The 24,432-nt window shown below is 54.9% G+C and overlaps 6 protein-coding genes across 6 annotated transcripts; 3 read left to right on the top strand and 3 right to left on the bottom strand.

Moving 5' to 3' along the window:
- Positions 1-1,447: 1,447 nt before the first annotated feature.
- MONBRDRAFT_38572 (uncharacterized protein) lies at positions 1,448-3,243 on the top strand (the record flags this gene model as incomplete). Its single annotated transcript, XM_001749163.1, has 7 exons — positions 1,448-1,507; positions 1,668-1,851; positions 1,959-2,012; positions 2,239-2,388; positions 2,552-2,648; positions 2,763-2,853; positions 2,946-3,243. 7 exons carry the CDS (start codon positions 1,448-1,450, stop codon positions 3,168-3,170), a joined length of 861 nt encoding a protein of 286 aa, XP_001749215.1. The 3' UTR covers positions 3,171-3,243.
- An 18-nt stretch (positions 3,244-3,261) lies between these two features.
- TFIIS (uncharacterized protein) lies at positions 3,262-5,374 on the bottom strand (the record flags this gene model as incomplete). Its single annotated transcript, XM_001749076.1, has 3 exons — positions 3,262-3,620; positions 3,736-3,781; positions 3,935-5,374. The coding sequence occupies 3 exons, from the start codon at positions 5,372-5,374 to the stop codon at positions 3,262-3,264; spliced, it is 1,845 nt and encodes a 614-aa protein (XP_001749128.1).
- A 1,703-nt stretch (positions 5,375-7,077) lies between these two features.
- Positions 7,078-10,018, top strand: MONBRDRAFT_11304 (uncharacterized protein; the record flags this gene model as incomplete). Its single annotated transcript, XM_001749162.1, has 3 exons — positions 7,078-7,224; positions 7,866-8,060; positions 8,228-10,018. 3 exons carry the CDS (start codon positions 7,078-7,080, stop codon positions 10,016-10,018), a joined length of 2,133 nt encoding a protein of 710 aa, XP_001749214.1.
- A 1,544-nt stretch (positions 10,019-11,562) lies between these two features.
- MONBRDRAFT_11303 (uncharacterized protein) lies at positions 11,563-15,527 on the top strand (the record flags this gene model as incomplete). Its single annotated transcript, XM_001749161.1, has 8 exons — positions 11,563-11,900; positions 12,073-13,021; positions 13,152-13,322; positions 14,044-14,234; positions 14,359-14,762; positions 14,849-14,981; positions 15,137-15,326; positions 15,426-15,527. Coding segments are annotated over 8 exons (2,478 nt in total), but the record flags the coding sequence as incomplete, so codon positions are not given.
- A 291-nt stretch (positions 15,528-15,818) lies between these two features.
- On the bottom strand, positions 15,819-21,011 carry MONBRDRAFT_35277 (uncharacterized protein; the record flags this gene model as incomplete). Its single annotated transcript, XM_001749075.1, has 13 exons — positions 15,819-16,090; positions 16,182-16,263; positions 16,362-16,452; positions 16,594-16,935; positions 17,094-17,196; positions 17,288-17,378; positions 17,459-17,505; positions 17,652-17,714; positions 17,819-17,896; positions 17,974-18,060; positions 18,242-18,304; positions 18,491-18,577; positions 20,826-21,011. 13 exons carry the CDS (start codon positions 21,009-21,011, stop codon positions 15,980-15,982), a joined length of 1,431 nt encoding a protein of 476 aa, XP_001749127.1. The 3' UTR covers positions 15,819-15,979.
- Positions 21,012-21,405: 394 nt separating this feature from the next.
- Positions 21,406-23,338, bottom strand: MONBRDRAFT_38570 (uncharacterized protein; the record flags this gene model as incomplete). The annotated part of the gene is made up of 7 exons (XM_001749074.1): positions 23,158-23,338; positions 22,917-23,021; positions 22,250-22,767; positions 22,046-22,146; positions 21,862-21,974; positions 21,699-21,743; positions 21,406-21,546 (listed from the first exon to the last, which is right to left on the bottom strand). Coding segments are annotated over exons 1-7 (1,185 nt in total), but the record flags the coding sequence as incomplete, so codon positions are not given.
- Between the last annotated feature and the right edge of the window lie 1,094 nt (positions 23,339-24,432).

Genomic DNA, 24,432 nt, shown 5'->3' with positions numbered 1-24,432 from the left:
TGTGCCATTTGCACATTCTTCGCGCTTGACGTTGCCTCCAGTGTTAAATCCTTCGAGTCAATCATCGCCATCACGCTGCAAAAGGCTTGTACTTCAATTGGAGATGTGGAAGGCCACTGCGCTGCCGTCTTCAATGCAAGCAGCGACCAGGTGAGCTTTTGTCTCAACCCCCCGGCGACAACAGCGCATGTGCGCCTATGTAGCCCGCTCAAATGCTGCCAACTCAAACATTATCATTGCATGTGGTTTGTTGATAGTTGATCGAGTGGTTGGAGGACCGGTTTACACCCGTCAAAGCCTGCAATGCAATTGGTGCCTGCAATGCGTCCATCATGATGAATGAAGCTTTCTCAAACGCCACGTTCCAGAAGGGTCCCGCTGGTCCCCCTCCCCGTGGTGGTCCTGGTGGTCCCCCTCCCCGTGGTGGCCCTGCTCCCTCGGGTGCACCTCCCAAGCCCACGAGTCCTGCTCCCTCGGGTGCACCTCCCAAGCCCACGAGTCCTGCTCCCTCGGGTGGACCCCCCAAGCCCACTGGCCCTGCTCCCTCGGATCAACCCCCCAAGCCCACTGGTCCTGCTCCCTCGGGTCAACCTCCCAAACCTACTGGCCCTGCTCCCTCGGGCCATCCTCCCAAGCCCACGGGTCCCGCTCCCTCGGGTGAACCTCCCAAGCCCACTGGTCCGGCTCCCTCGGATCAACCTCCCAAGCCCACTGGCCCTGGTCCCGAGACTTTGTGAATGCTGGAAATTGGTTGCAAGTTTTTCAGCTTCACCTTAGTTGTCGACCTTTATTGTTCAAGCATCCTGTTTGTTTATAGTCAGCTCTACACCCCACTGTTCTTGCGTTTCTTCTCTTTATGATTGTGCAAGTCGACCAGTATCATATCCGGTCAGACTTTGTTGGCCTGGATGGATGCGCCTACAACGCCAGCCACGCGATAGAACGCTCTCCGCATGACCAATAATAAATTAATTAGTAGACTCTACCTCTCAACGGCTGACCTCATGTCCAACAACCTCAAACACCTCGTCGCGCCCACCACCATTCTCCAGCAGTCTCCAGCAGTCCCATAACAAGCTGCCCGATATTGAAAATTTAAAGGCGAAACCAGTGAACGTTGTCAAACAGTTGAAAAACTTATTATTATCACTGGTTTCGCGATTTATTTCTTGTGACGGTTAGCGCTTGCTACTCAAGCAGCGTGTGTGTGTGTGTGTGTGTGTGTGTGTGTGTGTGTGTGTGTGTGAAAGGAATCATCGGAATGGCGGCGGCAAACACCGCCGCCCGGTCGTGTACGGCCAGCCGTGATGGCGTCCTGCGTAACACGTGAATGGAAATGCATTTTTTCTTGTGGAATGGGTGCGCTGTTTGAGCTCTGATGCTGGTGTTTGCTTGGATTTGCTTTGATTTGCTGAAGCAGAAACCTCGATTGGGTCCACCGGCCACCATGGACGAGACGGAACGGCTGGCCAAGATCCTTCGCACTGCTAGCGACAGGGCTCGATTCGTGAGTCCACCTCTTGCAAACGATCGGGTGTATTTTTCCTTTTGGCTTTTTTTCCCTTTCTTGGGATGTCGCTGTTGTTGTATCGACGACGTTTCAGGCTGGACAATTTTGAGGCTCACCCATCTCGCCTGGATGGGTGCAATATCTGGTTTGCGAGTAGGATGAGTTGATGGTGCGAGACTGTTTGAAAGAGCTGAAAGCTGTGGTCATGACAAAGGACATCCTCAACTCCACCAAGATTGGTATCATTGTGAGCAAGGTGAAGCGTGATTGCAAACTTGGCGAAACACAGCAGCTGGCCAAGGCGCTACTTGCAGACTGGCGTGCTCAAGTCGGTTTGCAAGGTATGTTCGACTCTTTCAATTGGACGGAAACCTTGCAAGCAAGCCTCATTGTCTGCCGTGTGCTTATTGTACTTCCTTGTTGCTCTTGTTCATGCTTCTTTTGACAGATTCCAAGGCTGCACGAAATGCCAAAAACAACAAGTCGAGCGTCAAAGGCGACGGTATGGTCGTGGCCTCGGCTGATGCCCGACATCTCTCAAATCATGCCACCCCTGGACGACTTTGTTTGCAAGGGCACAGACAGACAGACTATAGAAAGAGACACAGACAGAGGCAGGCATACAGTAGAGACGGACACAGTGATTCTTTCTCTTGCCTTCAGTTCCTGTTTTGTCGCGACCCGCGCGCGCGCGTCCTCATGCATGGACTTGTGTCCACCCACGTCAGATGGTGCTCTCAAGTCGCCCTTGCCACGTGGATCGGATGGTAAGGCAGCTCAAACAGTGCTAGAGCCACACCACCGGTGCGACGACCCCGTGCGCAACAAGTTTCGTGAGCTCTTGTGCAAAAAGCTCTCCGCCTCAATCAAACCAGAAGGTATGGGCAGCCACGAACCGCGTTCTCAAGGGAAGACAAGTTGGCACGCGCGTGCACGCGTTAAGAGAAAATTGGCGTGTCCAACTTGCCAGCAAGCACACGGCTCGGTAGACGTCTTGCCCGCTATCTCAGCTTCACCTGATCTTAACTGCACATTGTGTAGACACGGCCAATGCCGGGATGGTGGCGGCTGACATTGAAAATGCGTGCTTCATCAAGCACTCCGATTCTGCATCCGAGGATTACCGTGCTCTTACGCGGCAAGTCTTTCGGCCCACGCATGCCATTTGAATGCATCTTGCGCCAAACAGCACATCTCACATCTTTTGTGCATCTCTGCTGTTGTGCGTCTCTGCGTGCTTGGCGGTCTGCAGAAGCCGCATCCAATATTGCAAGGACTGGATCCGCGGTGCCCTCATGCAAGAGGTCATGGCACCAGAGGAATTTGTCAAGCTGAGCGGCAGCGTGAGTGCTAGACGCGGCCACGCTAATATCATGCACAAGTCTGAGCCATTGTTTGTTTGTTCATGCGTGCTCCTACAATGTTGGCTCTGTAGGCGCTGCTGTCTAAGGAACAACAAGACGTTTTGCAGAAAGATCTCGAGAAGGCCTCACACGACCGCGCCTTGGCCGTGGCGGAAGGCGCCTCCACAGACCAGCTTGTGTGCCCACGTTGCAAGGCCCGGGATGCCTCGTACACGGAGGTGCAGACGCGATCGGCCGATGAACCCATGACTATTTTTGCCAGCTGTAAAAAATGCGGCAAGCGTTGGCGTGCTTGAGCAAAAGGGAAATGGGCGAGTTCGCACTACGGCAGAAACGTGTCAGCGTCATTCAATCAATCATTCAATCAGGCAGTCAATCATCTCTCAGTTAGTCAAAATTCTCCAAGTATTGCAGGACGGTGGCGTCAAGCGCATCCTCTGCCGTGTCCTCTCCCTCCGTCGCTCCTTGCTGCTCGGCTTCTGTCTTTCTTGTATGCTTTTCTGGAAAGCTGTGGCGCTGGGTCGCAGAAGGCGGTGCGTCAAGAGGGGATGCGTGTTCCAATGGTACATCTTGCTCCTTCAAGTCAGTTTCAAAAGCACGTTCTGCACCTCCTTGTGCGTGCAGTGTTGGAGTCTGTGAGGGTGGCTCCGATGGTGTGACCTCATGGGCCTCGTCAGCTTGGTCATCTGCTTCGCTCCAAGGCGCTGGAGGCTCAAAAGGCACGAGTTCTACTGGCATTCGAAACGCTGCGTGGAGAAAGAAGCAATGGAGCACACCAACACCTGCCTGTGAGTGGAAGCAGCCATTGCCAAGCACACAGAGAGTGGCTGGTGAGGATAGAGATTGAGGACGCATACATACGTGGGCTTCGATAGTCGAGTGCCCGGCAGTCGGGGTCATGGCATTTCTAGTGGGATCAGATGACATCCGAAATCAAGCGCCCAAGAGAAGCGACGGCGTTGGGTGAGGTTTTGGAGATGGAGCAGACCCGCTTGACCGTCATGCAAGGCACAAACCTGATACCAAATGCCATCGAGAAGCTGCACAACAATCATGATACCTGAAAGGCATAGCAAAGAAGGTCAACGCGAGTGAGTTGCGTCGAGCAGCAAACTCTATCTGCGGCGTCGCCAATCAACGAGTTGGGTTGTGCCGAACCATTGGAGCGGTGGTGGCGTCCAATATTGTGGCAAAAGCGATAGTGATCCAAATCATAGGTGATGGTTTTGGTCTGCGCAAAGTAGAAACAGCGACGGATACGTCCGCGATGCCGTTCGTCCTGACACACTTGCGTCACGTAATCATCAATCGAAGGAAATGGCGAGGCCATACCCATGGCTGTGGGTACGGACGTCGGCCTGTTGTGGCTGCTACCGTAGGAGCACGCGCCGCCTGTTCCATGGTGCAATGCAACACCCAGCCAGCGGGTATAGCGAGCAGGAATATTGGGCTCAGGCCATACTAGCCAGCGCAGCTGCTCCGGGTGCTCGTGATGCGTAATCAGGCTTGACTTGAGGCGGGCCAGGCCCAGGGCCGAGTCACTCGCCCACGGGTCTGATGGCGCCTTGGGTACCGATGCAGGCGCAAGCTCGTCCGTCAAATCGGTAGACGTTGGTGATGGCAGCCAGATCTGACGGGCCGTGGGGGTGCGTAGGCGGCTCAAGGCGGAGTCGAAGCAGAGCGGATTGGCCTTGCCTCGCTTTCGCGAGAGGTACAGGCGAAAATTGCGGTTACGCGAGTAGACTCCACAATCGACAAAGAGGGTGAGGGCACCATCGCGCCCCACCACAAAGAGGCAGCGCGCAAGAGCGTCTATGGCCTCTTGGGCAGGGGTGGGTTGCTCAGTCAGGGGGGCAGAATCCGTGGTCGCGCCGAGGACCTCTTCCATGGCGCTCGTGGTTTCGAGCACCTCAAGGCGAGTGCGGCGCTCGAGGGCCTGAAGCAACACCGTTCGAAGACAGCAACCAGCAGCGAGGTTGTCTGGGAAAGCATACCCGGGCACTTTGAAAATGACGTGTTTTGAAAATTTCGTCTCCGTGCTGGCATCGAGCACCAGGGTGTCGAGCTCGAGGTTGGCTGCGGCTGGCGGTGAGCAGCGAGCGCGCAGCGTCAGTTCGAGGGCATCGATGATGGAATTTGTGAGCCGCTCGGGGTCCAGGCTGGGGTTGTGGCGACGACTGTATTCGAGGTCCAGGTAGAGATGGGCCGGTTGGCCATCGCGAATCATTTCGTAATAGAAGCGGTCATTTGGCCGTAAGGCATAGTTGCGCTGAAGGCCCGCGTCGTTGGCCACGATAAATTCGCGTCGGCCTGTGCTACCCGGCAGCTCAAAGGAGAGGATGCGGGTCGGATGAAGGGTGGCGTCGGCAAAGCGGAAGGCACGCTCTTGGCTCTTAAACGTGCGCCAGATCTGAGCCATGATCGTGAGGCGGAAGACAAGGGAGCCCAGTGAGCCGAGCCTCCGAGAAGAGCAAGTGCACCCAGGCACGGGGAATAGCATGCTCGGAAAGAAGTGAAGGTACAGTGGGGTATCCATTTGGACCAACCTCGGGGCCACGATGATACTGGCGCATGATGATGCGCTCCGCCTCACGAAGCTTTTCCAATTTTGCTGTCCACAGGTGAGCTCTAACCGGGCAGCAACACAGGCAATTGAAGAGTTGATGCGTAGAAAGGCCAAAGCACGTCGTGGGTGAGACAAACATCAGGCATGTTCGTGAGCGCTCGGGGTGCATCGAGGTTTCTAGAGAAGGAATGAAAAGATCTGGCGACCAGGGCGTACGTGCGCTGCTCCAGGGCCGAGGCCGGCCTCTTCCAGGTCCCGCGCTTGTAAAAGCTACGGGGACGAATGGGTTTGGGGTTGACAGCAGTCAGGGATGCTTGGTTGGGGATCCGGAGCGGCATATTGCTAGGTACCGGCCATTGTGGCCCATCTTTCTCCTCACAGGGCGGCTGCCGTGCTCGCTGTGCCAGCGGCCGCCCGTCATCCGCCTCCCAAGGCGACCCCATGCTGAAGAAAACACGAAATTCAAAATCCGGATTTATGTTTTTTGAAAGTAACGGTCTGCTACTTTAATCATTTTAGCTTCATCTTCTTCACCTCGGTAAACGTTTGTTGTGCCTTTGACAGCTGTTTGCGTTCTGCATTTCCTTTCATATCTGCGACTTCTTCTCTTTTGAGACGTCTGACAACGAAGCTGACAAAACAAAACAACTGTTTGCCACCAAGTCTAAATTGCTTGCATGCATGCAAGTAGGGGGAGTCGCGGACATTTGGCGCAAAATACCACACATACAACTGTTGTGGATGACTCGAGCCGTACTCCTCCTCCGCTCATCCCCCCTGACACACCAGCGCGTGAGGTTCCCTCACCGCTCCCGATGCCATGTCTCATTCGTCCAATGAAAAATACACCGTGGCTGGCAGTTGTTTTTCCTTTTTCTTTTTTTTTTCTCCTCTTCTGCAGAGTTGTCTGCCATCGTCTTGGGTGCGTGCCGATCCGGTGGCGATGGCCCCACAAAGTGAAGCGCCCCAACTCATCCTTTTAACTCACGGGGAATTGGTGGTGCTTCCCTTTGCGCTTGCCTGAGACTGTTCACACCCTGCAAGCGCTTCCACCACGCATCGCTCATCGGTTGTCTGGCCTGTGTGGTTGGCAGGCCGCCAACTCCAAACAAGGAAACCTGCCCGGCCCCGTGCCTGCAGCCTTCTTACCCTGTATTCCCGCGCATCCCAACCGTTCACTTGTGCAAAGATCCAACAAGAGTTGTGGATGGGCAGCAAAGTGGCACCCAACTTGCATGTGACACTCAACTCGGGCCCCACGAACCACAAGGGCCCCGACCCACCGCCACCTCTCGCCTCCCATTGTCCTCTGCCTGCCCTGCCAATGCCCCTGGGCAATATTTAAGGGGACGCACCTGGCAAAAGCCTCGGCTTTCTCCCATCTCTGCGCGGCCACAACCCGTCAATTCCGACGAGTTTGAGTTTGGGCTTGCATATATCCGGATGCACCCTTGACAAGTAGACTTCCGACCGACAAACAGCCGCAGCATTTTCCATCACCAGCCGGCAACAAGTCTGCATTAAAGCCATCCCTGCACATCATTGCATTATATTCCTGCAGGCACAGCTTTATTCGTCAACTGCTGTCTCGATCACCCTCGTCTTCTTGAGCTCACTGGCATCCACCACCGGCCACCATGGCCGACCGACACAACTCGAGTTCTGTGGCAGTCTTCAAAAGTGTGCGCTACCTGGGCTCATTTCCCACCGAGTCTACCACAGGCGAGGGTCTTCTGGCTGATGATGTGGCGAGCGCTCTCCTTGAGCGCCGCAAGGTTGTCAAGGTCTGTTTATACACACCCCTGGCCACCTTTTGGAACATCCAGCGACGCCTCAGCCGGCCATGCTACTTGGACATGCTAACATAAAATGATGGACTTTTTTCTTTTTCTTCTTTTCGCTTTGCGTTCTTCTGTTCTCATCTGGGGATCTAGGTGACCCTTGAGCTTCATGCAGGTACACTGGTCATGCTGGGCAAACATACCAACGCTTCTCTCGTAAACATCCCAGCTGCCACCATCACCTGGGCGAGCATCACTAAGGAAGGCATTATCACCTTGTACGTGCCCATCGACTTCATCTGTGCTCGTGCTGCTGACGGGCACCCCAGTTTTCATGCATGTTACACAACCGCCGCACCTCGCTCATTCTCGATTCTCGGTCTCTTCTCGTCCGATGCAGCTTGGACACAAGTACGGCCCCGGCCTTGGTGCATGCATTTTATGCCAAAAGCAAATCCGAGCATGTCTTCCGATTTTTCATGCTCCGGGTGGGTAGGAACGCTCATGTAACCCCACAGACAAACTGAGACGCAGGGCCGGTCCGACTCTGGCAGGAATAAAAACGGGGTTGGCGTTTTGTCCGGTGTGTCTGACCAGCGTGGCTGACCTGAACTGGCCTTGTCTTGGTTCTTTCGCGTGGTTAGCTCGGCATCGGGGCGCGGATGGCGCGGTGGCGCGTCAATGGTGCAGAGGCGGCACCAGAAGCACCCGCGGGCACCGTCTTGACGGCCAATGCCACCATGGCTGACGCGCACTTCCTAGGACAAATGACCTGCCTGTCGGCAGATATTCCTCATGCCGTGACAAAAGCCTATGCCAAGCTCTCTAGTCGCTACCAGGTTGGTCGCATTCTCAACGCCGGAGATGTTGATTGTCTTTTGGAGGAGACGAGACGGCTGTCCCGTGCATGGTTTGGATTGTCTCATCGCCAGACTGACTGCCCAACCGTCCGTTCATACCCCTTTGTACATTCGGTTGCGTTTGTGTGTGGACACGGGCATCACAGAGCATGCAACAGCGCGCTGCTGAGGCCCGAGGCAACGCGGCAACCTCTGAAGAATATGGCAGTCCCATCCATTTGGTCGTGAACGCACAGGGTGCTCGAGCCTTGGATTTGCGCACCCGCATGGTGCGCGCCAGCATAGCACTTCCCGTGCTCGTGGGCCACCACTGCTTTCATGTGAATGGGGACGCGCCGCAGCAAGACTCCATGACAAGGGCGGGTGATGAGCATGAGCCCGTAGTGCTGGGCATTGTGGAGCGCAATTCTCAGGTCGACCACAGCGTATGTCACATTTTTCGGCTAGCTCGAGGTGCGGCCGATGCACTTCTGGAGCAGTTGAGGCGCGTGCGTTTATTGCAGGAGGAGAACGAGGGCAACCCGCTCGTGGCGGGACGCGACGCCCCTGAAGACGTCGCCGCCGTACCGCCCACATTATTGGCGCGTGAGGTGGATCGACTCTTTGTGACACCCGTCACCTCGTTGGGCATGGGGCGCTTTGGAGGATGTCACCTCGTAGCCGTGCTCAACTCACTGCTGGACGATCGGCACTTGGACGCCGAAGAGGTGTCTGTGGCTAATCTTGAGTATGAGCTGGCCACGGCCACGGTGATGGCCCTCGAGCCTGGCAAGCTGGAACAGGATCTGGCCTTGCGTCACTGCTCGATGTTGTTGCAGCTGGATCACCCCAACATCCCACGCCTGCTGGGCGTGAGTCTCCTTCAGCGACCGTGGCTCTACATGGAGACACACGCGCTGTATGGGCCCTTGCATCACGTGCTGACGGCGTGTCGTGCCAAGCGTGTGACAGTGACGCTGGCGGACGCGCTGGTCCTGGGGCGGCAAGTGGCCAGTGGGCTGGAATATCTGGCGCGGCGCGAGCTCGTTTACCTGGGCCTGAGCTTGGAGACGTGTAGTTTGGGGCAAGGCAATTTGATCATGCTCTCAGATTTTAGCAGTGCGCAGCCCTATGATCGGGGCACGCGCCACCATGTGCTTCGCGAGCGTTTGCGGTTGAATATGCGGTTTCTGGCCCCAGAGACGTTTAATCAGGAGAAGAAGTGTTTTAGCGAGGCCAGCGATGTCTGGGCGCTGGGGGTATTGGTGTGGCAGTTGATTGCGGGCCGCTCGCCTTACTCGGAACTTCACGTGCAGGAGCTGCAGGAGCAGGTTGCGCGAGGTACGCGGCCAGGACAGCCACGGGGATGCCCGAGTGAGGTGTATCGTTTGCTACACCACTGTTGGACGGGCGACGCGGCATTGCGTCCCCGGGCGGCGGCTGTGGAGGAGGCGCTGGGCCGCTTTGTCAACCAGTTTGGAGGCACGGGCGTGGGCTTGGGTGAACGTCTGCACCCCACGCTCAACGCCGTGCGCCTGGGCGAGGAGCGCCAGGCTTTGGATGCGTTTGTGGCCAACTACCACGAGCTGCAAGAGCTGCAGATTCAGCAACGCGAGTCGGTTTACAATCGCTTTGGCCGGGACTCGATCTACGACACGGCGTTGGCCATGGGCGTGCATCGACGCAACCCGCTGTATGGCACGCAGGTGCACGACCTGGCCGAGGCGGAGGAGGAAGGTGCGGAGGCCGACGCCTCATGGGACATGGACGGCGAGGTTGAGTATGACCTGGTCAATGGGGGTGATGATGGCGGTGATGATGATGATGATGCGTTCTATTCGGGCACCAACCATCGCTTACCCACTGTTACGACAGCGGCCTCCTCGCCACCCCTCTTGTCCTCGGCTGTGGGACACGGCACGGGCTCCTTTTGGATGCAAAAGGAATTTGAGTTTTAAGTCGACCATTCTGTGGACGAATCTAAAAGTATTGAGTGATTGTCGCCATGTTGAGGCGAGCAGATTTGTGAATTGTCTGAGCATCCTATGATTAACTTGTGCGCTGGCTCGCGTCTTGGTTTATAAAGCGAGTCGCAGGGTCGTCATCACCGCCCCCAATTGAGTTTGTTGCGAGTTTGTTCCACCCTTGCTGCCCGCCACTCCGTCGCTCATCTGCTTTGCGACCGCCAGCCAAGTCATTGCGAGCTGACATGGACATGAAAAATGACAGGTCACTGCATTCGCCTACTGAATTTCCATCCACGGTTGCAGTAACGCGCACAGGTAACTCGCGACGTATTACAGGTAAGCGCTTTGTTACAATGTTGATCAGAGTGAGTCTTGTTTCACACTTTTATAGTTTTAAAGTGTGATTATTGACATGGTAAAACTTTATAGCTGCTCATCGCAGAGGAGCCGTGATGTGCAGGAGCAACATGCGCTGCTGCATCTTCTCTACATGTACCGTATATTACGTGAAGGTGATTACCGTTATGTAGAATTATAATTCTGCATTAACCTCTCAAATGTCAACAATTACCCCCTTGTTTAGTTTTGTTTTGTTTTGTTTGTCTCTTGTTGCTGTTGATACCTTTCTCTCTCTCTGTCTCTCTCTCTCTCATGTGGTAGTTGTGCTTTATTTCTCTCTCTCTCTCTCTCTCTCTCTCTCTCTCTCTCATTTGTTTTTTGGCAGTCGGGTTGATCAGTTTTTTGCACGGTGTGTCACGGTCTTGGCTCTTGGCCCTTGGCCCTTGGCTCTTGGCTAATCCATTCCAGCACAGCAATTCTTGTCGGTGGACACCGCGCTGCTGATTGTGAGAGCGCTCGGTTTTGTATTGTGGGTGGACGCGCCCTCTTGGAGGTAAACAATACGAGCACCTTCTTCTCCGCCTGGCGCGTCTTGTGTGCGCCGCGCCGCGCCGCGCCAGTCCCGGGTATTGGTCGGCAAATACCACTCCTCTTCTTCTTCTTCTTCTTCTTCTACGTCTTGGACCTGCCTTTTGTAATCGCTGAGACTTTGCGCTCTTGGCTCTGCTTCGGCTGCCCTTATCCCATTCTTGCTTCTTCGCTTGCAACTTGAATGGTGCGAGGCCGGAATTGCAATGCTTGCGCTTGACCGTGCTCACAACGTTCCGCACGACTCGTACCGCCACCGCTGCGCTTCACGTGGTGGCCGCCGCCGCCGCCGCCGCCGCCGTCGGTACCCGAGCCTCTTTGCCGACTTGAGCTAAAGCAGCTTTCAGGCCGAACGCTCTTCTCCACATTGTGTGGGTGTTTGTGTTGTGTTGCTGCCATTGTCGCTGTCATTGACGTTGCTGGCGTCGCTGTGCGCAAAAGCAAGCAACGCTTGGCGGAGAGGTTATCGACCAAGAAGAAGACCGGCATTGGACAGCCGTCGCACCAAGTTGATTGCTGCCATCCTTGCAGCGGTTCTCTCCGTTTCTCCCTTCCCTCCAAGCAGTTGCTACGGCTTTGAAACAAGATCAACACCGCTACCCGTCGAAATGGCGTCGTCTTCTGCCAATGCAACTCCTTCCAAGCCCCCATCCATGGCCCCCACAAATGATCCCAAGACTGACAATTGCGTCATCTGTTATGATGTGCTCTGCGAGCGAGATCACGTTGAGCTAAAGTGTCACCATATCTTTCACCACGACTGTGCCTGGCAGCATGCGCACTCGCTCAGCGCCACCTGCCCCCTTTGTCGCGCCGAACTGGCGGTCATCAACTACTTTGACACGGCAGGCCATTCCAAGTCGCTCGACTCTACCCCTTGGCCCGCATTCCTCGAAAGCCGCGCCGAACGTCGGCGCCAAGTGGACTTGGGTCTGCCCAACTTACTGTACGTTTGAACCCACCCTCCCCCGTCGTTGGCCTCGTTTTCTCCCCCTCCCCTCACTCGCTCTTTTTTTTTTTTTTTTTTTTTTTTTTTTTTTTTTTTTTTTTTTTTTTTTTTTTTTTTTTTTTTTCTTTCATCTGTTCCTCCCTCAATCCCCTGTCCGTGGTTTTTTAAGAATGCAAATGTTGTTTTTTGGCGCGGCCATGCCCCCTTCTTTTCTCATCCGGGAAAGCGACAGCAATGATGGTGCTCCACACCTCGTCATGGCCTTTCAGGGTCATGGACCCGATGCCGAAGCCGAATCTACCACGCCGTCTGCGACCCAGCAACGAATTTCCCGACTTCGAAACCGCATCAGAGAAAACAGTCGCGAAGCTCAAGCCCGCATGTTTGCACGGCGCAACGCAAGTGCTCCCCGTCGGTTTTCTCGCTCAACCCCGGCCTCAAACCCATCTGCCCAAGCTGAAGCGGAATCGCAAGTCGGTATGCCCTCGATCCCAGCGATAGAGGGCCGCTTTGACTTTGCCAGCTTCCTGCGCAATGCGCTGGCTGACCGCTTGCCGAGCCCCGATCAGCGCTCAAGCTCAGCGACAACAGCGACAACACCGCCCACCACGACACCGATTGGCGGTGTCACCTCTACGGCCACCGCTGCTGCCGCCGCCGCCTCCTCCTCCTCCTCCTCCTCCTCAACCACGACCATGACCACAACCAACGCGGAGCCTTTTTCGCCAAACGAGACTCGCGTCCGTTTGCGCATCACCAGACGCCGTTCCCTCCGCCATCGTCCCCATCACCAGCCGCCCGAACGCCCATCAACCTCGCGCCTAACATCTCCACGCCCGGCCACCCGTTCGGGCCTCACAGCTCAAGGAGGCGTCCAAGCACTGTCATCTTCGCCCGCGTCGACGGTGCGAGAGCTCCCCTTTGCTCCATTCGCCCCACTTGAACCACGTTTTGCTTCCGTGGAGGCAGCACTGCCCAGTCAACGTCCAGAAGCCCCCGCTCCGTTATTGGAGGATCCATTTCTGCGCGCCCCGTCACCACCCAACTTTCTCTTTACTCTTTCTACGACAAACGATTACCACTCAAACGACTTGTTCTGTGCATCCACCCCCTTCACGGTAAGTGAAACGGAATTGTGTCAGTACGATTGAACAACAAAAGACAAGCTGGCGTGGCTGAGGCATTAATTGTGCTGCTTGCTCATTTTTTTTATTTTTTTATTTTATTTTTTTTTTTCCCGATTTGCAGGCCATGTCAGGCGGTGTGCACGAAGCTTCCGAGGCGTCATCTGATTCTGGTGAACGCCTTGCAAAGCGTCGCCACCCTAGCGTAGACTCAACGTCCATGACCTCCGGCAACGAGGCCAGAATTGCCACTTCCCCAAGCACCGGTACCCCTGCCCCCCGTCGAGTCTGTCGGGTATGTGAATTTACCCCCTCGAGCCAGAGCCAGCATAGCGGGCCCCTCATTATACTTGGGGCCCATGGCAATCCGCATTCACTCATGCACCAACATCCTCCTTGCACCCGGCTACAGCGTCGATCCAACTCGGTGCCAACACCACAACGGTCATCCTCGCCAGAGCCTCTCCGCCTGACCCGTGCAACAATGCGACGCCTGTCGCGCGGCTCCGATTCGCAACCACGCGAGTAAAAAAAAGTTTTAAATGTGTGCTCTTCCATGTGTGGATTTGTGAGTGTCTGCTCTCCGCGACTGTTTGTTCGAGTTGACTGCATGGGGTATGTACGCCCCACCTTTTTTTTCTATGATAGCCTCGCCTTTTCCTTTCGTGGCGTTGGCCTGTTGTTGTGTAATGTTTATTTTTGTTTGTTTGTATTGTCACTGCCGCGTCGTCCCCTTCCATTGCTGAGCAGTGATTGAGAGCTGCGCCTCATTCGATTCGTTGCCAGAAAGATGTCTGTGTTTATATCCCTCGAACATGCCCTCCTTGCGTGGCCCCATGTGTGCAACGCAAATCGACCAATCCAAAATCTTGAAGGATGTCACATAAAAAAAAAACAAGCAAAAAAAAACTCGATTTGATGGCGCAGATTTTGTTGTTTTTCATTTTTATTTTTTTATCTTCTTCTTGAAAAACTTGCAAAGCTTACCTGCATGCACGGCGACGACACCGTCACAGTTGGACGCCAGCATGGATGAGGAGCTTCGGGCCTTGGTGGAGGCCGAGGTTGCGGCTTTTCGGCGTGAACGATCGATGGTCGATGCACCGAAACATCCCAGGGCCAGCGAAACAGAGCCGAAAGCCACGCCGACACCCTCATTTGCAGCGAAAGCAGATACGGAACAGCGTGTCATTGACATTGAGCCGCGGTGCGGAGCTTCTTGCCACGGCGTCCTTCGCTAGTTCAAGCGTGCTTGAGCTTTGCACCAGACCGCTGTTTAATATGGCGAGAAAGAGTCATTTTCTCATTTTGCCGCTCCTTGCCGCTGCCAGATTTTTTGGCTATGTGTGCGGCCCGCGCCGAAGCCATCTGGAGAGATGGCAGACAGCCTATCCGGACGTGCGGGTAGACGCACCAAAGGGCTACGATGACCAAACCAGCTTTCTTGTGCTCACCGGTATGACCCATCAGCTCAACGCTTTGGAAGCAGAAATTCAAGCCAAGGTGGAAAAGTATGTTCCCCGCCAGATGCTCAAATCCGTCTGCTGCGGCAAAGAATCGGAATGGCCTCTTCTCAAATGGATGACCCACGGCGGCGTTTGCAGAGCCCGTCACACGGCGCAGCGGCAGCGCAGCCGGATCTGCAAATCTTTTTTGCAATCTACGAGCACGTCACACCTTGTAGTTGACTGGACCAATCTTGAGGTCGGAACCAAAATGGATACCGGCTATAAAGGTGCGCAAACTCTCTGCCAGCGTGACTTTCCCCTTGGCATCAGTGCCTGGAGTAATCAACCTTTACCCTGGTGATGGCATGCTTAGGACTTCATCACCAGGACCATCGAGTGATCTGGTCAGCCCTTGCCGAAGCGCTGCTCACAGCACATCCTGGAGGATTTCAAACAGCCTGTGCGGTGGGGTCCCAAATGGCGTTTCGCTACCAGGATGAGCTACGGTACGTTCTTCTGATCCGCAGGTTTTGCGATTAGTGACTTTGGGTCACACCATCACCCCACAGCACAGCTGTGGATATAAATGTCATTTCCAAAACGAGCATGAGCGACCCTGCGTGACCTTTACGCGAGCAATATGCCGTCTATTGTTCAATAGAGACTATGGCGTGGATGTCGTCTCAGAGCGACGACAGCAGGGTCAAGGGGAGGCTGATGTTGACGATCTGCTGCACGGCCACATTCTATCCCTCTGTGACTGTGGTGTCGCCGGTGTGGCGGGCTGGTTAGTGTTAGTGTCAGGCGATGGCAACGATAACCGAGCCGGACAAGGTAGCTCCTTTGCGCAGGTAAGTCTGACCCCTCGCGCTCGGCTGATGCAGCATGATCCTTCGGTTGATTTTACAAGCTGACCTTGCTTTGCGGGGCTTATTCGCCCCTGCTCACAGGTCGTGGACCGCTTGCTTGAGGCGGGCTGGAGCGTGGATCTTTGGGCCTGGCGCGCCAGCTGCAGCGCTCGGTTGTTGGCCCGACTTACAGCATCCGGCAAGGTACGGCTCGATGGGTGCTCGTTCGGCTTGCTTAAAACAAGAGCAATTTGGCCCCTTCCAAACTCGTGGCACACCCCAATTTTATTTTATTTATTTTTTTTTTTTTTTGGATTTTTATTCCCACGTGTAGAACCAGATACATTGGTTGGACGATCATGCAGAGCATATCGTACGCCAGCGGCGTGAATAGCCGCCATTCCAGGCATACGCGCCCATGACACGCACAGCTGCGGGTCTACCAGCACGCACTCGTGTGCAATCGACACGCGTTTGATTCTTGCATACAATAGTGGCATTTACAGTTTCAATTTTGACGTGGCCATGTCCAAATTGATGGGCGGTACACCGCTGAGCGGTGAGCGAATTGCCTGTGCAATCAAACTGTACCAGCAACCGAGAGCAAAGAGAGAGAAAAAAAAAGAGACGGGCACTTTCCAAGGGCGGCTTCGTGCCTACGCGTAGTACTGGAGATCCTTCTTCTTCTTTGCCTGCACTTCCAGGATGGCCTCCATGTAGTCCTCGTGATGCACCTCCGTCTTTTCGTTACGCAGAGCAATCATACCCTGTGGAACACGGACGCCAAGTGGTAAGGGCACCATCCGTTGCGAAACAAGGGCACGTGAAGCGAGAGGGCGAAGGCGTGCCGATACGTACAGCCTCGACGCAAACGGCCTTGCACTGAGCACCGTTAAAGTCGTCAGTGCATCGGGCCAGCTCTTGAAAGTTGACATCAGGGCTGTCGGATGGGTTCGGGAACATGACGACGATGAGATGGTCCACGGGCACCACTGTAGCAACTCAGCAAAGGGGTGGGGGCAACGGCCAAAGGCTCACTTGACGTTCATTTTCCGTGAGTGGATTTGCATGATGCGCGCACGAGCTGCTTCGTCGGGGTGGGGAAATTCAATCTTGCGATCCAGGCGCCCTGCGAAGAACACCAAGAAGGTCATGGGACGCAAATGAGAGACCCAGGGTTGGGGGTGACAATTGGCAATGACATGTCTAGTTTGACCAAAAGTCGGTGCGAGCAGCTCCAAGACCGTGTAGAAACCAGCAAGCGACTGACCAGAGCGCAACAGGGCCGGGTCAAGAATGTCGATACGGTTGGTGGCTGCAATGACCTTGATCTCGTCATTGGGCTGGAAGCCATCAAGCTGGTTGAGCAGTTCCAGCATGGTGCGCTGCACCTCACGGTCACCGGCCTTTTCGCTGTCAAAGCGCTTAGTGCCAATGGCATCCAGCTCATCGATGAAGATAATGGCGGGCTGCTTCTCCTTGGCCAGGGCAAAGGCATCGCGAACAAGCTTGGCACCGTCGCCAATGAACATTTGCACGAGCTGCGGGCCTGCCAGCTTCAGAAATGTGGCATTGCAGTCGGCCGCGCACGCGCGCGCCATCAAGGTTTTGCCTATAGGAAGAGCACATGTTAACAACAAAAACTGTCTTGACGAGAGGCATAGGAGAACAAAGTGCATGTTCAAGGGGGGGAAAGGGAGAAGAGGCTTTGAAAAGCCAGTCCACGGTGCAAGAGATGAATGCTCTGCTATTCAACTGCCAGCGACATACCGGTGCCGGGGGGGCCGTACATCAGGCAGCCCTTGGGCGGCCGGATGCCAATGTTCTTGTAGGCTTCCTTGTGTGTGATGGGGAGCACAATGGCTTCAACGAGCTATTGGGCGGCACAGACACATGAGACCATAAAGGCCAATGCAGGGACTCGCGAGCTGAAGGGTTGAGCCAGGTTTTCATCATGAACGCACCTCTTGAATCTGCTTGTCCAGACCACCAATGTCGGTGTACTTTTCGGTGGGCTTCTCATCGACCTCCATGGCTTTGACACGAGAGTCATACCTAGTGCAGCACGAAACCAGTGCATGAGCTTGGTCGATCGACAGCAGCGGCCCCATAGTCCATGGACACCCGCCGCTTACTCTGGTGGAAGGGTGTCAAGGATCAAGTAAGAGTCTTTGTTGACGCCCTGCAAAAGAGGAAAAAGAAGGAAAAGACGTCAGTGCCAAGCGCGTTCACCCCCGCCCGCGCAGTATTCAAGTATGACGTTTCATGCAACGAAAAGAGCGGCTTTCCCAAGGAGACGTGGTCGAGGAATTTTCAGACGTGACGTACAATCAGGTCTCCAGGCTTGAGCTTGGCCTCTTCGACAAGACCCGTTGATGGCAAGAAAATCGTCTGCATACATAGAGCAAGAATTGGCAGATGATGGCATGCGTCAGTCAACAGCGACGGGCAAGCGTGGAGGCTGTGGATCTCAGCGGTTGAGGCCAGCTTGATACCTGGCGCGTGGAAGTCTTGATGACGGTGCATTTGCCCTTGCGTTGGGCGTCGGCATCGGCGGCGGCGCCGACTTGCTCCTGAAGAGCGCAGTTTGTCACATGCATGAGCGAGGCTGACTGTTCGTTGGTGGTCGGCAAGTTTGCCAGGGACCAACCTCTTCTTCCTCTTGATCGAGCAGCTCAACAATGTTGGAAACGAGGTAGGGCAGTTGGCGGTGCATTTTGATTTTTTCTTCGTTGCCCTGGAGGCGCAGCGTGCGGGGTTGCGTGCAAGATGAGCAAATTTACGTGTAAAAAAAAAAAAGGGAGCGGAGGCAAGAAAGCAAAGGCAGGCAAGGCTCTGCCTAATGATGCCAGTGGAGACAGAGGAGAGACCAGCACATGGGCAGCAGTGGACAGCAAAACGGGGGTGGTGAAGCCTACCTTGATGCTGTCACGCATGGTAAGGGTCTCATGCTCCATCATGGAGATTTCGCTGCGCATGATCTGAACAGATGACCAAGGTGGAGTCGGAACCAAAAAAAAAAAGCGCAAGACCGTGGGGCCCAAAGTGAGCGCGCGAACACGAGGTAGAAGCACAGTAACTGCGACTAGGGATGTCCTCTTGCCCAACGGTTTGTGGTTTGTGGAGCGAGGTCAGGGGGCTGAGTTTGGCAAACCGTCCCAACCAACCTTGCACTCGTCATCCAGTAGACGAACGCGCATCATAATGTCCTCAGCCGACATGTTGAGAACTTCCTGGTCCAAGACCTCGCCATCCTGTTTCCAAGGCAAAGCAAAGAGCCGAACAGAGCAGGTCAGCGTACCAATGCAGGCGCGGCCAGTTGCACAGACCACAGCCACAGAGCAACCGGCGGTCCAGGTTGGGGTGCCACGCCAGTTACAAACACACTCAAAATACATAAATCCCCTCCCGCCTCGAGGGCAGTGGACTCAAAACGGCCGTCAAGGAGAGATGCCGAGTTCTGGGCCATGCATTATATCATGAACATACCTGGGCCACATCCATGGCTTCCTCAAGCGTCGCCATCCTGCCGACGTGTGTGAGGCGTCGCTTCAATCCCGCTCCTGCCCTTTTGGCTCCAAAAAGCTTTTTTTTCTTCCTTGAACAGTGAACAAGACACAGAGAGAGAGAAAGAAAGAGCCACTGACAACGACACAAATGACTGACTGAGAGAGAGAGAGCGAGAGAGACAGAGAGACAGAGAGACAGAGAGACAGAGACAGAGACAGAGAGACAGAGACAGAGACAGAGACAGAGAGACAGAGAGTTTGAGAGAGAGTTTGAGAGACAGAGAGACAGAGAGAGAGACACAGAGAGAGAGAGACACACAGAGAGAGAGAGAGAGACAGAGAGACAGAAAGGCAGAGAGAGACAGAGAGAGACAGAGAGAGAGAGACTGCGTGTTGAATAGCATCAAGATGAAGAAAAGAGAGAGAGAGAGAGAGCAGGCAAACAGAGAAAAGCAAAAGAGAGAGACCCCACAGCAAAAGGCAAGAGTTGAGGATCAAATGGCAGTGGCGACGCCTGGCGGGAGGTGGCTTTGGGTCATGGTTGTTGTTGGGGGCTGGCAATGTCAGGGACGTGAGGGGCCTTGGGGGGTGAGGCCTTTCGGTCAATGGCCAGTGTCGTCATTGACCGCCCTTTTTCTCGGTTGACAACCACCCGAGAGACACAAAGGTATCACTTTTGATTTTGAATGCAGAGCCAATCCTGCCCTGAGTTTGATTTTCCTGTTCAACCAGGCCTGCTTCCTTCGCTTTCTCTGACCTGCCGGCATCCCTGCTCGGCAATCTGGCTGCCGTTTGCAATCATTCTTGATGGCCACTTGCTGGAATTCTACGGTTCGCTCGTCAGTGTTTGTCTTATGTTTTTTTGCACATTCAAAAGGTATGACACTTGGTAGCGTGCTCGCCTCGGCTTTTAACTTTGGGCTCTACTGGATGGAGCAGTTGGTGCGAAGAGCGGTCCAAAGCCCAGGTTGGTCATCCTGGGCCGCCTTGACCCGCTTGGCACTGGGCGCCCCGCCCACGTTGAGTGTCATCTAAACCACACGTTGCAATAAGAGAGGCGTTGACGCTTGACCATGCCCCCACCGCGCCCATGATTCATGGGTGCACGAACCTGGTGAGACGGGTCGGTGCGCATGCGCGTCAATTCGCGCAGGGCCATGGTGGCATACGTCGAAGAGGGCAGGGAAAGCTGCAACAAGAGGGCACCATACTGGCCCGAGGCTACCGGTGGCACGATGCTCTCCTTGAAGGAGCTCGAGGTTGGGCGGCCCTGCTTCATCAAGTCCAAGTCAGACCAGATCAAAGGCTCCTCCACCGTGTCATAGCGCGTCGTAGCCCTGTGAGCCCGTAGTCCCCATTGTGGCAATAGGCGAAAGGGTGCCAAAAAGATCAAAGTGAGACAAAGCAAGGCCTCTTGCGCAGCTCTGTCGCGCTGGCCTCCCGACTCTTGATGAGGAAGCGAGATCAGAACGGCAGCATGCACTACCTCCGAAACGTACCACTCCACATCCTTGGGCATGACAAGCAATGTGCGGTAATCACCCGACAGCGGCAAGTCGCCATAGGTGCGATGAAAGTGCTCCAAGGTCAGACCCAACTCCTGCACAACATCAGCATACATGGTCGCCACTGCACATGGGCAAACGCAACCAAGACGCATCCAGCATTCATGAGGCACAGCCATGCGACGCCACACGCATGGCATGGAGTCGTCAAACTGACCGTTGCTCGGGTAAATCACGGCAAAGCCCGGCGTCGGCAGGATGACCTCGGTAATGTCAAACTGAGCCGCGGTGGCGGCTGTCAAGCGACGCACGGGGACCTGTCCAGGAACACCAAACACATTGTCAATTCATGCCAACAACGTGAGTGCAGGGACCATTGAGAGCGGCTGTGCATTGCATCAAACTCGCAAACCTCTCCTCCCTGAGCCCGAAACACACATCGACTCGAGAGCAGATAATATGAAAAATTTGGGGAGCATAGGGCTAACCTGATTGCCATCTTGTTCACACACAAAGACATCGGGGGCACCAACAGCGGCTGCAGGAGCATGCACCAAATCGCCCGCCACGGCCTTGCGCCCAAAGCGCTCATAACGATACGAAGCGACGCGGTTCCAGATGTAGCTTTGAACGGCATGCAGGTACAGGGTCTTGGAATGCTTGGGCATGCGCATGAAGGCAAAGCGCGGATCCCTAAATACAAACACACACACCCCAAGCAGATGCCGTAAGTGTTGAGGCCAGCCCTGCGACCGGCGTAGGGTGCAAAAGTGTCGTTCTAGAGCGCACGAACAGAGGATTTTGGGCCAACGCCCGCAGGACGCTACGCTCCAGATTGCAATGTCCGGGCATGGCTGCAAAGGTGGCAGCGGGATCACGAGTTTCGGCCCAAATCTTCCGGGCCTCGACCACATCGTCGCGATCCTGGGCCCGAGGCTGCGTGCCCATACGCATGACAAAGCAGTGAGGAGGAAGAAAATTAGCAGGACAGGCTGAGTCAGTGCCATGGACAGAGCCTGACAAGGCCAAAAAGGCAGGGGACCAGGCAGAGCGGTGCAAAGTTGTTACCATCAGCAAGAGCTCAATGGCGGCGGCGTAGTCGCCTTGCAACACCGCCACACCAACGGCGTGCGAAGGTACGCTGTAAGTACCAAAACGCTGAAGACCAAAGTAGTTGATAAAGCCTTGTTCGCGCAGCGACTGAAGACGCTGTACACATGAATAAACGTGGAGTACCAAACCAAGGATGCGTAGCGGGTCAGCAACTCTGACGAGGCCTCTTTAATCCCAATTCGAGCGCCACAGGCACACAGCAAGAACGAGAGATGGCAGCAAGCTTGTGATGCAGAGGTCCAACCCACCTTAGTCATCAGCTCGGGGCTACCATCCACGTTGCGAAGCACAATCTGTGGGGTCATGGACAAGGATGGAGCATGGGTGAGCCCGTGCAAGCTGACAGCTCGGCCCAGGCGGATCGAATGGCCAAGCGTTTCGTCATTGGCAAGTGCAAGGAAGCAAACTGACGCGAAAACGGTTGCCCCACAGATTGCCAAGAGAGAGGCCATCCTTGGCATCGGCAAAGTCGCCCACTTCAATGCCTGTTCCAAGCAAGGGCGGGGGCGGCGTGATATGGTCAGCTGAGCACGAAGGGGAGCGCATTGAGGCGCAAGAGCAAGCCGTTACTCGGCACATGGGTCAAGGATCTGACCCGAAGAGCGATCGGCACCGCCCTTGATGCGAATGGCCGGCGTGCGCTCGGCAGCAATACGCTGCACGGTGATGGCGCGACGGTCCTTGGTGCCGGCGAAGCTAAAATGACCGACCAGAGTTGGGTTAACACAAACCGGGGGAGCTGCGGCTCCACCGGGGCGCATAGATATCAGCAACAAGGAAAAAAAGAAAAACGGCATACCTGAGGCGGCTGTCCTTGATTTTGCCAGCACGAGCCAGCTGGGTAAGGCACTGCACCGTCTCCTGGTTCACCTTGACCATGGTGAAATGCGTGTAGGGGGCGGTGGTGTGGTGGCGGCCGGTGTTGCTATCCGGAATGTGAGGGCGCAGGGAGCCTCGGAGGTGCATAATGACAATGTCGTTCTCTGCACCCGGATCGTCTTCCACAGCACTGCTATTGGCACGCTCTTCGTGCTCGATAACGCGAGCATGAGTCAGGAGCTCAGCGGGGAACACCTTACGGACGCAGGTGAGCAGATTGGGGCAGGTGGAGCGGATGGCGCTGTGAACGTCACGCCGCTTTTGCTTTTCGGCGATGGGGCGCAAAATAAGGATGGCATTGACATCAGGACGGCCTTGATCGAGGTCCTGGATCGCCTGTAGGCTAGCCATGGGCATCAACTGTGGCAGTCCAATGATGTCCGGGTCCAAGGTGTCCTCGTCCGCAATTGTGGCGGCGGTGCTTCGGAGTGTCACAACCTGCGGAAAGCACGATGTGTGGTATAAAGGAGCGCGCATTTGCGCAAAGGGAGGGCGTCACACACACACACAAACACACACACACACACACACACACACACACACACACACACACACACACACACACACAATGAGGGGTTGGCCCTTACCCGCTCGTTCTGATCAATTTCGTTGACAAGGAAATCAGAGTAGCGCTGCTTGATGACGGCGTGAAAGCCTTCTTGATCAGGGCAAACAAAGGCATCGATGCCGACCTGGTTTGGCCCGGCACAGTGTGTTGTGGCAAAGGTCATATCAGATGTGAGCAACGGGAAAGGTGCGATGGCCTGGTAGCTCACCGAGGTGGGTGCGTGCATGCGAGGCGAGATAACTGAATTTTCAAGCACATACATCTGTTTCTTGAACAGGGTGGTCAAGGACGAGATCAAAAGCCGCGCCATACTCTTCAATCGGGGCCACCGTGCCATGGGCCACGAGCTGCTCTCGTCGCCCACCGCTGCCGCCGCCGCCACCGCCGCCGCCATGGCGCTGTCCGTGTGTTCGCTTCGCCATGTGTGTGGGTCCTGTCGATCCGGGAAAAAAGTCTGACAAGGCGCGCTCAGGAAACGGTCTGACAATGTGTGTTCGGGACTTTAACTTTTTTTGAAAGAAAGAGGGGTATCTGTTTTCATGGCAGTTATTGTTGCTGTTGTTCTGGTTATTGCAGATTCCATGATACCTTCAATGTTAATAAGTGTAGGTATTTGAACAGTTTTAGATGCTGATGCACATGTCCACACCATCAATTGCGAGAAAGCCAAACGTGGTCCTCCCTTTGCTTAGGGACGGCGACTGGGATCGATGACGACGGTCGCGCACTGCACACGATGGCCCGTCTGATCCCTGCGCCTGCGTGGCCTGAGCGGCACCACAAGCCCCCCTCAACTGGCCATGTGCTGTGCCGACTTGAGGATATGGCAGTGGCGCGGCGCATAGTAGTTTCATGTTCGAATACGGATCAGATCCAATGTCTCTTGCTTCAATCGATTCGGTTGCCGATGATGAAGCGCACGCATGGGAAAGAGCGGCGGCGATTGAACGTTGAATCCAAGCGATTGAAGATGCAGGCTCAGGGATGTTGTCGTGTTCTGAGCATGAGCCGCGCGCTCGCTCCACATGGTGATGGGTACATGTGTCCCCCAAAACCTCCCGGGCTGCCGCTGCCGCCTACCCGCGCGGTCGAAAAGCGAGCACGTCATTACAATGCGAATTTGATGTGAATGGCACCTGCTTTGGCCATCAGACCCATCTCTTCCCTGTGGCCCACAGCAAGCAGTTCCCATGTCCGCCCGCTGCCTTTTTTGTCTTCTACTCTTTTTTTTTTTTCTAGATCTCTCTCTCTCTCTCTCTACCACACACACACTCTCTCTCTCTCTCTCTCTCTCTCTCTCTCTCTCTCTCTCTCTCTCTCTAAATCTCTCTCTCTCTCTCTAAATCTCTCTCTCTCTCTCTAAATCTCTCTCTCTAAATCTCTCTCTCTCTCTAAATCTCTCTCTCTAAATCTCTCTCTCTCTCTCTCTCTAAATCTCTCTCTCTAAATCTCTCTCTCTCTCTCTCTCTATAAATCTCCCTCTAAATCTCTCTCTCTCTCTAAATCTCTCTCTAAATCTCTCTCTCTAAATCTCT

Source organism: Monosiga brevicollis, genomic scaffold (genome assembly GCF_000002865.3).
Source record: "Monosiga brevicollis MX1 MONBRscaffold_28 genomic scaffold, whole genome shotgun sequence".
NCBI classification, from domain to species: Eukaryota; class Choanoflagellata; order Craspedida; family Salpingoecidae; genus Monosiga; species Monosiga brevicollis.
The sequence above is the reverse complement of the archived record's forward strand: the minus strand, read 5'-3'. Positions and strand labels throughout refer to the sequence as shown.